Source organism: Myotis brandtii, unplaced genomic scaffold (genome assembly GCF_000412655.1).
Source record: "Myotis brandtii unplaced genomic scaffold, ASM41265v1 scaffold48, whole genome shotgun sequence".
Classification (NCBI taxonomy): Eukaryota; Metazoa; Chordata; class Mammalia; order Chiroptera; family Vespertilionidae; genus Myotis; species Myotis brandtii.
Window position 1 is genome coordinate 10,195,116 of NW_005368341.1, and position 13,802 is coordinate 10,208,917.

The 13,802-nt window shown below is 39.7% G+C and overlaps 1 protein-coding gene across 1 annotated transcript in view; it reads left to right on the forward strand.

Annotated features, from left to right (window-relative positions):
* ABCB1 (ATP-binding cassette, sub-family B (MDR/TAP), member 1) overlaps window positions 1-13,802 on the forward strand; it is an 85,362-nt gene that overhangs the window by 25,614 nt on the left and 45,946 nt on the right. The window contains exons 5-8 of the mRNA XM_005876137.2: window positions 1,952-2,003; window positions 4,229-4,420; window positions 5,021-5,192; window positions 10,780-10,904. Of these exons, the coding sequence (XP_005876199.1) occupies window positions 1,952-2,003; window positions 4,229-4,420; window positions 5,021-5,192; window positions 10,780-10,904 (541 nt within the window). The remainder of the gene's footprint in view (window positions 1-1,951; window positions 2,004-4,228; window positions 4,421-5,020; window positions 5,193-10,779; window positions 10,905-13,802) is intronic.

A 13,802-nucleotide genomic window follows, 5' to 3' on the forward strand; every position in this document is an offset into this window, starting at 1 on the left:
CAATTTCCAGGAGTAGACAAAAGTATCTGATTAACTCATCAATAGATTTCCGGGAGTATCTGATTAACAATAATCAACAAGGATCTACATAAGTATCTAAGGAATTAAGGGAACTAAGGTGGGGATGCTTCAACTATTATTACCTAAATTAACTGAGTGGTTCCTAGATTAACTGGGTGGTGCACAGCCCTGACCTTTGCTAGGACTTTCAATGGCTACTAGCTTTTGGGGGGTCTCTGTCTAAACTCAGCTAGTGAAGACAATGAATGGACTCCGGCACCCGCTGGCAAGTGGACATCCCCCGAGGGCTCCCGGGATGCCAGAGGGATGTCTGCCAGCTTGGGCCCAATCCCCCAGGGAGCGGGCCTAAGCCAGCAGGTGGACATCCCCGAGGGGTCCCAGACTGCGAGAGGGCACAGGCCAGGCTGAGGGACCGCCCCCCTCCACCAGTGCACAAATTTTTGTGCACCGGGCCTCTAGTACTGTAATAAAAGCCTAATATGCAAATTGTCCCCTTGACCTGGAGGAGTTCGACTGGGAGTTTGACCACTCACTATGATGTGCACTGACCTCCAGGGGCTGCGTGGAACATGGCAGGTGTCGGCAATGCCACACTGGCAGTGGGCAGCAGTGGAGGCGCTGCCAGCCCCGATGGGCCCCAACGAGAGTGGGACTGTGGTGGGATGGTGGAGCAAGTGAGTGGGTGGCGCCAGGCCAAGGCGGATGCGAGTGGGGCCCAATTGCCCCGCTGATCGCCACTCAGATGGTGACCAGAGGCAGCAGTGGGGGCACAGGGCTGCCGCCCGGCTCCCAGGCACTGAGGGAGCCTGGCAGGGGCCTGATGATTCAGGCAGAGGGGAGCATGCGGGGGCCCAGGGGCCCAGGTGCTGCCCAGTGTCCAGAAGTCAGCTGGGACCTTCCCTTCCACATCAGATGCTCACGCTTCAATCGACAGCTAGGCCTAGGGAACACACCCATGCACGAATTTCATGCTATGTGTCTCTAGTTATATTATAACATAACTTTTTCAATTATTACAAGATTAAAGGTGTGCTTCCCCAATGATCCAGCAATCTTGATGATGTCATTTATTCTATAAAAATATGTACCGTGTATTCATATGTGTGTGTATAACTATGTTTAACGCAGCATTGCTTATAACAGTAAAATATTGGAAACAATTAAAATAGATGTAATTTTGAAAAAATAGAGATACACATATAAACACACATACTGGCATGGAAAATTGGCCACTGAATATGGACTGTAATTCTATTTAAAAAATAAGCTTGTATATGTATTTGTGTATCTGTATACATGTATTCAGAGAAGAAGCCATGAAAAAATATACACCAAATATCAAACAGTGATTATCATGTGTGTTGGTGGAGGTGAGGTATTAAAGTTTTAGTGTCCAACAGTGTCAACATTTGCTAATACTACGTGATAAGCTCACTGGTGTTTATTACATTATCCTTTGTATTTTATATATTGTAAATAAAAATAAAAACTGGAAAAATGCAGTGTTAGATTTTAAATACTAAGTGCTTTGGCGTCAAGTCTGCACTGGTATTTATTTATGACGACAGAGACCCTAGAAAGACTTTTTCCTGTCATCTTTGAGTATATTTCACAAAATTATTTTAATTCAAGGATACCGATATTCCTGCTGATAAACTGCTGCTTCTTAGTAAATGTATGTTTCTTCTTGCAAATAAGCTCCATTGAATTTGTGTGTGTGTGTGTGTGTGTGTGATGGTTGCACATGGTCAGCAGTGAAGGATTTGAATGGATGCTGTAATGTTTATGCACAATTAAAACTGAATCAGTTTGAGCCATTTTTGTGTAAGTTGTTAAGTGACACAAATGTGATTCATTTTTGTATGCTTATTTTTAATGGAGAACAAAGAGACATAATGGTATTTTTTTTTTTTTGTCTGCGGTGATCTAGGTATGATCAACATTACAGATCCCTACAAAAAGCTGGAGGAGGAGATGACCACGTAATTTGACATTTTCCTTACTCTTGTTAAGCTTTTCTGTATCTAGAGTGACTGTGGCAATGTTTAAAAGTTTGCATTTAATAAAGATTTACAGTTTTGAGGAGAACAATACTATTGTTAGTTTTCTAGGAGGATATAATGCAGAATTTTTTTAAGAAAATGATTAGCTGCATAAGATATAAGGTTACTAGTAAGTCTAGATTAGATTTACATATGCATTGGTAAATATAGAATACATATACAGGGCAATAAGATTTCAAAGTGGCCTTTTGAAATGTAGAATCAATTAAGAATCACATTGATTTCAATGGCTTTGTAATTATTAGTTTGCTTCCGAGATGTTTTCAATAATGATGTAATAATGAGATCAGTCAACAGGATTTTTTAAAAACACAGCATGTAATTCTAAATAATTAAACAAAATATCCCAGAATAAATATAATCACTCTTACCTTAACTCACCTCAGGGAAGCTTTTGTTAATGACTTACGTATCTTGTAGTTTGTGCCCAAGAACAGGTTATAAAAGATGTCCAAAGGTATGAGTTGATGAGTCAGAAGATAATTCCACATTATCCTACAAGCGATCTGGTAGATTTGAAGAGAATGGATATGCTTGATCATTTATTGAAAGATGAGAAGCAAGTACTTCCAATATTCATATGGGAAATTTAATATTGGGGAAAATAAAACTGTCCTATAATCACCTTGTAAAGTCTTAAACATAAATATATTTGTTTAAGTAATCATAGACTGACAGTTAAAATACATTCATTGATTTTCAAAGCATGAGTTTCTACTTGTTAAATCGGATTTCTTTTTAGCTTTGTCTTGCTAGATCATTCACACTTAGATAATAATTAATCATTGAGTTACCTATTAACTAAAATTTAATACCGAAATTGTATCTTCCCTGATAGACATTGTAAATGACAAAGTGTAGCTCTGGGAGGGTCTGTTTACCAGGGTTCCTGCTGAGTCGTGAACAGTGCAATCAGAGACTGGTTATTACATAACCATTTTTATAGCTTTTGTATGGTTCATTCAAACATAGTTATTTGAGGATGGCAAGTAATGAACTTTTTTAAAAATGGGAATATTGATATATTTAATTTTAGAATGTGTGTCTTAATTGCTTAGTAAAACCCAACAGTTGTTTGGCATTCTTAAACAGGAAGAGTCAGAGTGAGGAAACATAAATTCAACATTTTTAGGTGATTGAGGGCCTGGTTTTAGAAGATGCTCATGGTTTTCACTGTTAGAGTTTAAACTAGAAGGACTAAACCAGGGGTGGGCAAACTTTTTGACTCGAGGGCCACAATGGGTTCTTAAACTGGACCGGAGGGCCGGAACAAAAGCATGGATGGAGTGTTTGTGTGAACTAATATAAATTCAAAGTAAACATCATTACATAAAAGGGTACGGTCTTTCCTCAACAGCACTAAGGATGTCCAACTGCAGCTTAGGATGTCCGACTGCAGCTAAAAGATATTAGTTTTATTCATTTCAAACGAGCCGGATCCGGCCTGCGGGCCGTAGTTTGCCCACGGCTGGACTAAACGGTTTGCTTCATTAAGCATTTTAGGCTAGCTCATGATGGCCAGCTGGGCAGATGATATAAAAATACTTCTTATTTTCAGTTGTCTCTTGGCATCCCAGCTCTGCCAGATTAATTACAAAAAAGCCAGGGGACCATTTCCATCTCTTGGTTTCACTTTCTGGCAAGGGCTGTCACTTCTTTCCACGTGCTAATGTGCAAAAACACCACCTCAACGTGTGCATCAACTGATGCTGAGGTGTTACAAGCAGGTAGGACAACCGTGGTAGATCTTACCTGATGCTCTGATGCTCCAAGCCTTTCACAACAACGTGCAGTCTCTGTGCTGGGCACTGGCCACGTGTGTTACATGCATTACTGCATTACGGCTCTTAGTTCCATTTTACCAACTAGAAACCTGAGGCTTAGGCAGATTAAGCAGCCTGCCTGAGATTACACATCAGGCAAGTGAAGAGCTGGAATTGGAGCCGACGCAGAAAGTGCACTCTTAACCATCCTACTCTACCAATACAGAACATAGTTGGAGGTCAACCTGCTCATTACAGCCCCTTCCTATTTGTTAAGGACCGAAGGGTAGCCAGAGAGCCAATGAGATCAAATGAGTGGTGTGTTTGGGAACGGTGCCCTAATCAGAAAACAGTATATGCACTTCTTTTCTTGTGTTTCAGGTACGCCTATTATTACAGTGGAATCGGAGCTGGTGTGCTTGTTGCTGCTTACATTCAGGTTTCATTCTGGTGCCTGGCAGCTGGAAGACAACTATTTAAAATTAGAAAACAGTTTTTTCACGCTATAATGCGTCAGGAGATAGGCTGGTTTGACATGCATGATGTTGGGGAGCTTAACACTCGGCTCACAGAGTAAGTACCTAGTTTTATGTTGAACTCAGACGTGGTTCTGATACTTATTAAGATAAAAGAGATGTCATGACATCTGTTAGGAGATGTGAGTACATCACTTACAGTGGTTCTCAACCTTCCTAATGCCGAGACCCTTTAATACAGTTCCTCATGTTGTGGTGACCCCCAACCATAAAATTATTTTCATTGCTACTTCATAACTGTAATTTTGTTACTGTTATGAATCAGAATGTAAATATCTGAATGCAGGATGTATTTTCATTGTTTGCGACCCACAGGTTGAGAACCGCTGACTTAGAAGTAATTGGGAGACTGAGTTCCTTCTGAGCAGCGGCCATGTCTTGTGCAGCTTTTTTGTCCCCAGTACATGAGATGGGACATGAAGGGGGACCTGCATGGCTAGCGCTGAATGAGGAACTGACTTCCCACTCAAAAGGTCGTCTGCCAGCGAGCAGTAGAGCAAAGCATGACACTTCCTGGGGCTAGAGCTGAGATGTAAAATAGTTAACCCCACATCCAAACCAACAAAAACTGGATTCAGGAGAAAAGTTCTGTGTTCACAATTCTGACGTTTGTCTCTAACACTGTTTGTTCTTTTAGTGATGTCTCCAAAATTAATGAAGGAATTGGTGACAAAATTGGAATGTTCTTCCAGTCGATAGCAACGTTTATCACTGGCTTTATAGTAGGATTTACACGTGGTTGGGAGCTAACCCTTGTGATCTTGGCTGTCAGTCCTGTTCTTGGACTGTCAGCTGCCATCTGGGCAAAGGTAGGTGACGCCTGTGAATCCAGGCCCTCAACCTATGGCTGCTTTTACCAAATGATGACCCTGATTCTATACCTGATCCATGGTTTTAAATCTTCTGTTCAAAACCAGTGGGAACCAGCAGATGCCACCTCACTGAGTTCTACCCCTGCTGGGACCCCACGCTGTCCTGGGCCCTGGGGTTATTTGGGGAAGAGCTGAGAAAGGAGTAGCTCTCCTATGTCATCCTCTGCCTTCTTAGAGAAAGCATGCTCACCTATTTAAAGAGCTGTGTTCTCTAGTTGACAATTCCATACTCACACAGCAAATAGAAACCCAAGTTTAGTGAACCACACACGTGTCCCATTCAATTAGCTTGATTAGTGTTAATGTTTTTGGTTTGGTAGATTTTGTTAATTTATAAATCAATTTTATCAGCATTATAAATGGTTTTATGTTTATATATACTTAAATCCATTGGTATGAAAATAATTTTAAAAAATACTTCCTACTCCGCCGTGCATTATAAATACTAAGCCTGTAGTTCTCTCTCCCGATCACAAAGGCAGAGTAAAACGTATTTTCTCTTTTAAGGCTCAGTGTGGTATTCATTTTAAACCTAATAAGATGTAAGAGTGGGCTGTGGTGGAGAGATTGGCTCAGTATGTAATTTCTGTTGGGTTTCTTTAACACAACTTAAAGAAGGTGCTACAAATTCGTGTGGCAAAAAAGATATCAAATAAAGGAGGGCCCACTAAAGCTGAGGCTAACAACATTAATCAGGCTGCAAACATTCAGAAGTTTCAGATTTTTATTCTGTAGGATAGATGTTGTTTTGCTCTTGCAAACAGTAACTACCATTTATTGGGCATCTACTATGTGAGGCCACTACATGTATTATCTTCCTGAAGTATAGCTATTAGATCATCTTACAGAGGAAGAAACTGAAGTTTTGAGGATTCTGTTAATTTGCTGCTCAGAGTAACACAGGGTTTCAGTGGTATTCTTTGTGGTTAAATTGCATCTCAGTATCAGTCAGCTGAAATATTTGACGAAAGATTTTCATGTTAATCAATTTTTCTATTGATTAGAATATTAAGTGAGTCAGGTGACCAATTCTTCATATGAGTATTTGTTGATAAACTATATAAAATGTACTGATGTCCGTTCTAGTTAAGTTAGGAAAATAACTCATCTTTTATTAACTAATTATGCATTGCTTCAGATACTATTTATTTGATAACTTGCTTATTACTTGGAGACATACATTTTAACCCTCACTCTGCATTCTCTGGTTGTCAGCCATTTAGAAAGGAATGTGGTCCAGTCTGGGAAGCCTCTTTGTCCCTGTGAGCCTGAGGCTGTCCTACCCAACCCAGAGACACCAGGGCAAGAAGGAAGAACAGGAAGGGACCCAGTCCCAGCAACCTTCCTAGTCCAGGATGCCTTTTAGATGGGCACGGGGATTCTCTGAACCACCCAGGGCACAAGTAGGAGCACCCAGCACGCTCTGCTCCTAGCAGGCGATACCTGGTGGAACGACCTTGGGAAGCCCCTTTTACTCCCTTAGGTAGCAGAGGCAGGCTCCATAGGAGCCCCAGCAGCTCCAGACAAACCCCTCTGACCAAAATAATACTAGCAAGGCTCTGAGTATTAAACTGCCAGTAGAACCACAACTCACAAAAGTAGGCCAAAACAAATACCAAAAAAATGATGAATGTGAACTGCAATTGAAAGTTTTTTAAAAAAAATAGTAGGCCAAAATGCTAAACCCAAAGAGGGTTACTCCCTGTTAAAATAAAGTTTTAAACAGGACTCAGAGTCTCCTAACATAATAGATAAAAGGTCCAGGATATAATAAAATTTTACTTGTCACTCCTAGGACCAAGAAAACCACAACTTGAATGAGAGAAAGACCAATTAAACTGACTATAAGTCAGACGCTAGAATGATTTGGCAGGAATTTTAAAATAGCTAGTATAAAAATGCTCCACTCAGCCATTACAAATTCTCTTGAAACAAAAGAAAAAAAATAGAAAATATCAGCAATGAAATAGTTATTTAAAAAGACAAAGTGAAATTAGAGAAATGGAAGATACAACAACAGAATAGTCAGGACGGATGAGCTCTTTCAGTGCGTGGAGATGATAGGATAGGATCAGTGCATCTGGAGATGGAACAATAGAATTCATCTATTCTGAAACGGAGAAAATGAAAAGGCTCAGGGACCTGTGGGACAATAGCAAAAGATCCAAAAGACAATCGCATTTATTACCATTGGAGTCCCAAAAGATGAGGAGAAAGAGAGTGGGACTGAAGGAATATTGGAAGAAATAATAGCTGAAAATGTCGACCCAACAATAGCAGGCTATCCTTCACCAACTGAATGGTTAAACGAACTATGGTACATGGATACCGTGGAACGCTACCTGCCAATAAAATGGAAAAAAACTCTGGATACACTTAACAACCTCAGAGAATTATGCTGGGGGTGGGAGGGGGGGCGTGGGGGAGGGAGAGCCAATTCAAAAAGGTGACAAACCATATGATTCCATTTATGTAACATTTTTGGAATGACAAAATTATAGACAGAGAACAGATTAGTGCTTTCCTGAGGTTGGGGGTGGTTGGGAGGGGAGGAGAGGTAAGGGGTAGGGTAAAGGTGGCTATGGCTATGAAAACTAACATAAGGGATCCTTGTAATGAAATTGCTCTGTGTCATGACTGTAGCCACATGAACATACAGAGGTGATAACATTGCTTATATCTAAATACACACACCCACACAAATGCATGTAAAACTGGTAAATCCGAATAACATTGATGGATTATATCAATGTTAAATTCCTAGTTGGGACATTGTTCTGTAGTTTTCCAGATGTTACTATTGGGGACAGTAGATGAAGGGTGCATGGGATCTCACTGTCTCACTGTCTTGCTTCTTACTGCATGTGAATCTATAGTTATCTCAAAAACAAAAGGTATAAATTATCTCAAAACCAAAACTTCGTTGAGAAATAGAAAAATGAAGGTCAAAATATCTATAGTGGTAAAAAACATATTGCTTCCAAATACATTAGTTTGAATAATATAAAATTGCCTATAGTAGACAGTTTTTAACTTAAATAAATAACAATTTCATATGTTTCAAACTGATACTAATTAAGCTTTGTTAAGAAATTGTCAGCCTTTGGAAGAAGGGATGGGTCAGTGATTCTTCATATTGTTTATGTGGGTAGTTGTAATAATGGAATCATCACCATTTGATTACATTAGACTAACAGTGGAAGTTGCCTTTTTATATCCCTAAGAATAGTTTGGAAGGCTTTTTTTTTTTTTTCTTTTAACAGGCATGATCTCTTCAAGTACAGAAGCAAAACAAAACACTTAATGAATATTCTCCCATGGTTTTGCTTACCCATATGCTTATAATTATGGAATCTCATGGGGGAGGGGGGGAAAGAACCAGGTTTATTGAATGTTGTATGGTACTTGATATATTTAACAGTGACTTAAAATACCATATTTTGAAACTCCTAATTCAAGAATATTTCTGGTAATCTTCTTGTTGTTGCCTGCCTCAGTTGTGGGTGACTGTTGTGGGGTGATGTTTTAAGAGAAGCAGAGAAAAATAGCTGAAGCATATTGAATGTGCCTCTCATATTATGCAGCGTGTTTGCTCAGGGATGGCATTGAGCTCCCTGGCTCAGACCCAGCGTTGTGAATGATTCAGGCAGGTGCCGCCCTGGGAAAATGGCTGTGAGAAGTCAGCAAGGCCTAGTGTGTCGGGGGATGTTAGATAAGTGCATGCAGCACAATATCTGCCCGTAGGACATAGTTAATAAGTGTTCGCTTGCTTTCACCCACCCATTCCTACATCTGCCACAGCTCCTTTTTACTTTGACACACAGCAAAGGGAGAAGTGCACTGTTAAAACTAAAACAGCTTTGAGCTCTTTATGACGAGAAGGAATAGACTCGTAGTACTTATGCAAGTGAGTCCGCAAATGCCTGTAAATTATTGATGAAACGGTGTAATATGGTTAATCAGTATTATATTATGAACTGCTTGTGTGTAACCTTTAGCCAGATGGTTGACTACGTAGGCATTCCAGGTATAAATAGTAACCTTGGCTCTTCGCCCATGCCAGGTGATTTGATTTTCATAATAGGGCCCATTAGGACTAGAGTTCACAGATGTCAATGGCTGGTTTCAGAGAGTGAATCCCTCTAGGCCAGCAGTTCTCAACCTGTGGGTCGAGACCCCTTTGGTGGTCGAACGACCCTTTCACAGGGGTCGCCTAAGACCATCCTGCATATCAGATATTTACATTACGATTCATAACAGTAGCAACATTACAGTTATGAAGTAGCAACGAAAATAATTTTATGGTTGGGTAAAGGGCCAGAAGGTTGAGAACCACTGCTCTAGGCTGTTCATTCAGGCCATATGGTTCATTCAAGCCATATGGCATCAGGCTTCAATTCTGGGTATTTTCTTTGTTTTTTATTTTATTTTTAAATATATTTTTATTTATTTCAGAGAGGAAGGGAGAGAGAGAGAGAGAGAGAGAGAGAAACATCAATGATGAGAATCATTGATTGGCTGCCTCCTGACAACCCCTACTGGGGATTGATGAGCCCACACAGGCATGTGCCTCCCCGACCGGAATTGAACCCAGGACCCTTCAGTCCACAGGCCGATGCTCTATCCACTGAGCCAAACCAGCTAGGGCCTGGGTATTTTCTTTATTTGTAAAATGATGTAACCTCTTCATCCCTCCATTTCCTCACAGATATAGTAGGGGCAATAGTACCTACTTCACTGTGCAATTGAGAAGAGTAAATGAGATCCTGTGTATTTAAAGTACCCCGTACTGTTTCTTCCACAGAATAAATGCCCAGGAATCAGACAGAGAAATCAAAGAACACCCATAAAACAAAGCCCTCCCTGGTGGCTGCATGTATTGTTTTGCTCAGCAGTGCCAGCTTTCCTGGCATGTGAAACTTGCTTGTCCCCAGCATTCTTCTGGCTCACACTTCTGAACCAGAGTACCATGAGCAATTGCTGTGTTTCCTTGGTGTAATTGCCTTTTTTCCACATTTGCTTATGACTACATGCATACGTTTAATTTAAGATCTCTCCAAACTCCTAGTTTTATTTATTCAGATGAGGATCCCTGAAGCACTCAGTGAGAAAATAATATTTTAATGGAATTTATTATAAACTAGAGGCCCAGTGCATGAAATTCCTGCATGGATAGGGTCCCTAGCGGCTGCTGGCTGTCGGCTGGGGCCTTCCTTTGTTCCACACCTCCTCCTGGTGGTCAGCACACGTCATAGTAATCGATCTAACTCCCAGTCTCAGGAACACTTCGCATATTAGGCATATATATATAATCAGCTCAGTTCTAAAAGAATTGAAGTGTCTTACAGAGTGAATATCCCATATACTAAAATTTAGAATGTCATGACCAAAAACAAGTAAGACAGATTTTGTTCAATGAATATATTAATGTACCAGCAGCATCTGTGTATATATTTGTATTTTACAAATGATAAAATGAACTTGTTAAAAAATTTACATGATCTGAAATTGCATTTTTAAACAGATACTATCTTCATTTACTGATAAAGAACTCTTTGCATATGCAAAAGCTGGAGCAGTAGCTGAGGAGGTCTTAGCAGCAATTCGAACTGTGATTGCTTTTGGAGGACAGAAGAAAGAACTGGAAAGGTTTGAATCTCTTTTTAAGTTGATAGGAATGTTAAATTCTGTGTCATCTTTTATGCCCTTCAGGTTGACAGTGTTGTTGACAATGTATATGTTTCTTTAAACAGCTTCATCTATATTAGAGCATGTCTAATATTCTGGAGAAGTTGTGATTCTAGTTGTACTCTTCTTTTTTTGTTGTTGTTAATGTCATATACTTGGGTGGCTTTTTTTAACCATTTAAACAATTTTTCAATTACAGTTTACATTCAATATTATTCTGTATTAGTTTCAGGTGTACAGTGTAGTGGTTAGATAATTATATACTTTACAAAGTAGTCTCCTGATATTTCCAGTACCCACCTGGCACCATACATAGTTTTTACAATATTATTGACTGTATTCTCTATGCTATAATTTACATCCCCATGACTATTCATAACTAACAATTTGTACTGCTTAATCCCTTCCCCTTTTTCACCCAGTCCCTCAACTCCCCTCCCGCTCTGGCAATAATCAATCTGTTCTCTGTATCTATGAATTTCTTCTTATATCAAAGCATAATTCAAAGCATTTCCTAGAGTCTCCTAGGTGGGTAGTGGCATAAAAATAGTTCCTCGGTGCCGAACCATTTTATCCCTGGTAATAATGTTTCCATCTAATAAATTCTTATTTCTTTCTGTATTTGATATAATTGACACATACCATCCTTGATTTTCTAAGTTTGAATGAGTATTTTGTGTAATATCTATGGGGTCATGTTAATTTCTGGTTCACTTCCCCTCTTGCCTGGCCCCTGATCAGTAGCTATGCTCCATGATTTAGAAGATAAAAATATAATTAAAAAGCACATCTGTGCAAAAGTTCAAAATCTTTTTAACTGTGTGTTAATATTTCCCTTACAACTACTTATATTCCCTCTTATTAGATTTCTGAGAGTATACACGGTAATTTATTGAAATTTGGAATATCAGATTCATTGATTTCTGAGCAGCAATCGAATTTACTTAAAATAACATCTGATATTATAGTATTTTAGGTTACGAATATTTCTTTTAGAAAATAGGAAAAACTAAACTATATTGTTTGGGAGGTTATACATTGTTTGTTAAAGCCATAAAGGAAAACGGGAATTTTTGTAACCAGGATAATGATGACCTGTCCAGGGGATAAGGAGTTGTGGGTCATAGTGGGACACAGAGCAGGGAGTTTCTGTGGGGCTGACGCTGTTCCATTTCTTGACCTCAGTTGTGGTTACGTGGCTATTCACTGTATAATTATTCTTTAAACTGTACATATGTGTTTGGAGTAGCCTTTTGTTCATATGCAATATTTTACCCCACATAGATGTCCTCTGAGAATGATTTGTGATGATGCAGTACTGTAGTCCAAAGGAAAGACCCATCTTGATTTTTTGCTAAGGTTTTTGCTCTTCCGTTAAGATACGTCTGACTACTAAACTGAGAAGTCTTCCTTAGTGACCAGGCAAACATCCAGTGAGATAAATCCCTTCTCCTAGAGCTTAAATTCTAACAGGGCAGAGGAAGGGTACAGACAACCACAAAAAAATAAAATAAAGCAATACCTAATATACCAGGTGGGGTAAATATTATTGGGAAATAAAATACTTTTTTAGTGTCATAGGGGTTTCTGTGTAGAGATGTTATTCAGAAAGTTCTTTCTGAGTAGTTGATGCTTGAGCAGACAGAGAATGGAGGTTTTAACTTGGGATTCTTTCCAGTTTTCCTCAATGGAAAGGTGGACCAGAAAAGTACGATGGCCACCAGCACAGGGAGACAAGCAAAGCGTATCTGCATCTTCCTCATTTCTGAGCCAGAGGAAAGCATTTCCCCATAGAAATTAAAACCTCAGGCCTATACCTCTGCACAGTAGGGTCTGAATTTATATAGTCTACAGGCCAAGGATACAAAGAGTAAGAATATTAAATAAAAATAAAAGCTATAATGATTGGAAAACAAGAAACAACATTTTCATTATTCATAGATGATATGATTGTATGCATGGAAATTCCTGTAGAGTCTGCAGACTAACAGCATAAAGTAAGATCTGAGAACCTGATCAGGATTCAGAAAAAAATGGCATTCCGGGAACCAGCAGTGGCCAATTAGGAAATAGATAGTATTGCATCAGTTCTAAGGTGCACATTTTTCTGTCACAACTCATCTTCTCTGGCATTGAGATAAATCCTACGATCAGTGTCTTTTTACAATTGCTATGGATCTGGATGGAGGTCGATTCTTCCAGGTGGGACTTGGGTTTGCGCCATTCACTGGGGTCACTGATCCGAGACCACCTTACATTGACTTCTTTGTCTACACTGGTAGTATGAATTCACACTTCAGACCTGCATGGATACTGCCTTATGGTTCAGATTCCCAGGGGAGGTTTTTCCCTGCCTTTACCTACTGCCACGGTTGAAACACAAGTTCTCCTGCTGTCACTTTCCATGTGGCATGTGCTTGTTATACTGAGGCTCTAGCCCTTTGGGTCCCACCTGTATATCAACTGATGCTACATAAAATAACAGAATAGGCCCTAACCAGTTTGGCTCAGTGGATAGAGCGTCAGCCTGTGGACTCAAGGGTCCCAGGTTCGATTCCGGTCAAGGGCATGTACCTTGGTTGCGGGCACAACCCCAGTAGGGAGTGTGCAGGACCCAGCTAATCGATGTTTCTCTCTCATCGATGTTTCTAACTCTCTATCCCTCTCCCTTCCTCTCTGTAAAAAATTAATAAAATATATATTTTTTAAAAATAACAGAATAGCAATACTTCCTACAATTAATCACATCCTAAACTTGATAAATATGATACTTTTGAAAGATTATTAGCAACAACATTATAATGAGACTAGAGGCCCGGTGCACAAAAATTTGTGCATGCGGGGGGAGGGGGGCCCCCC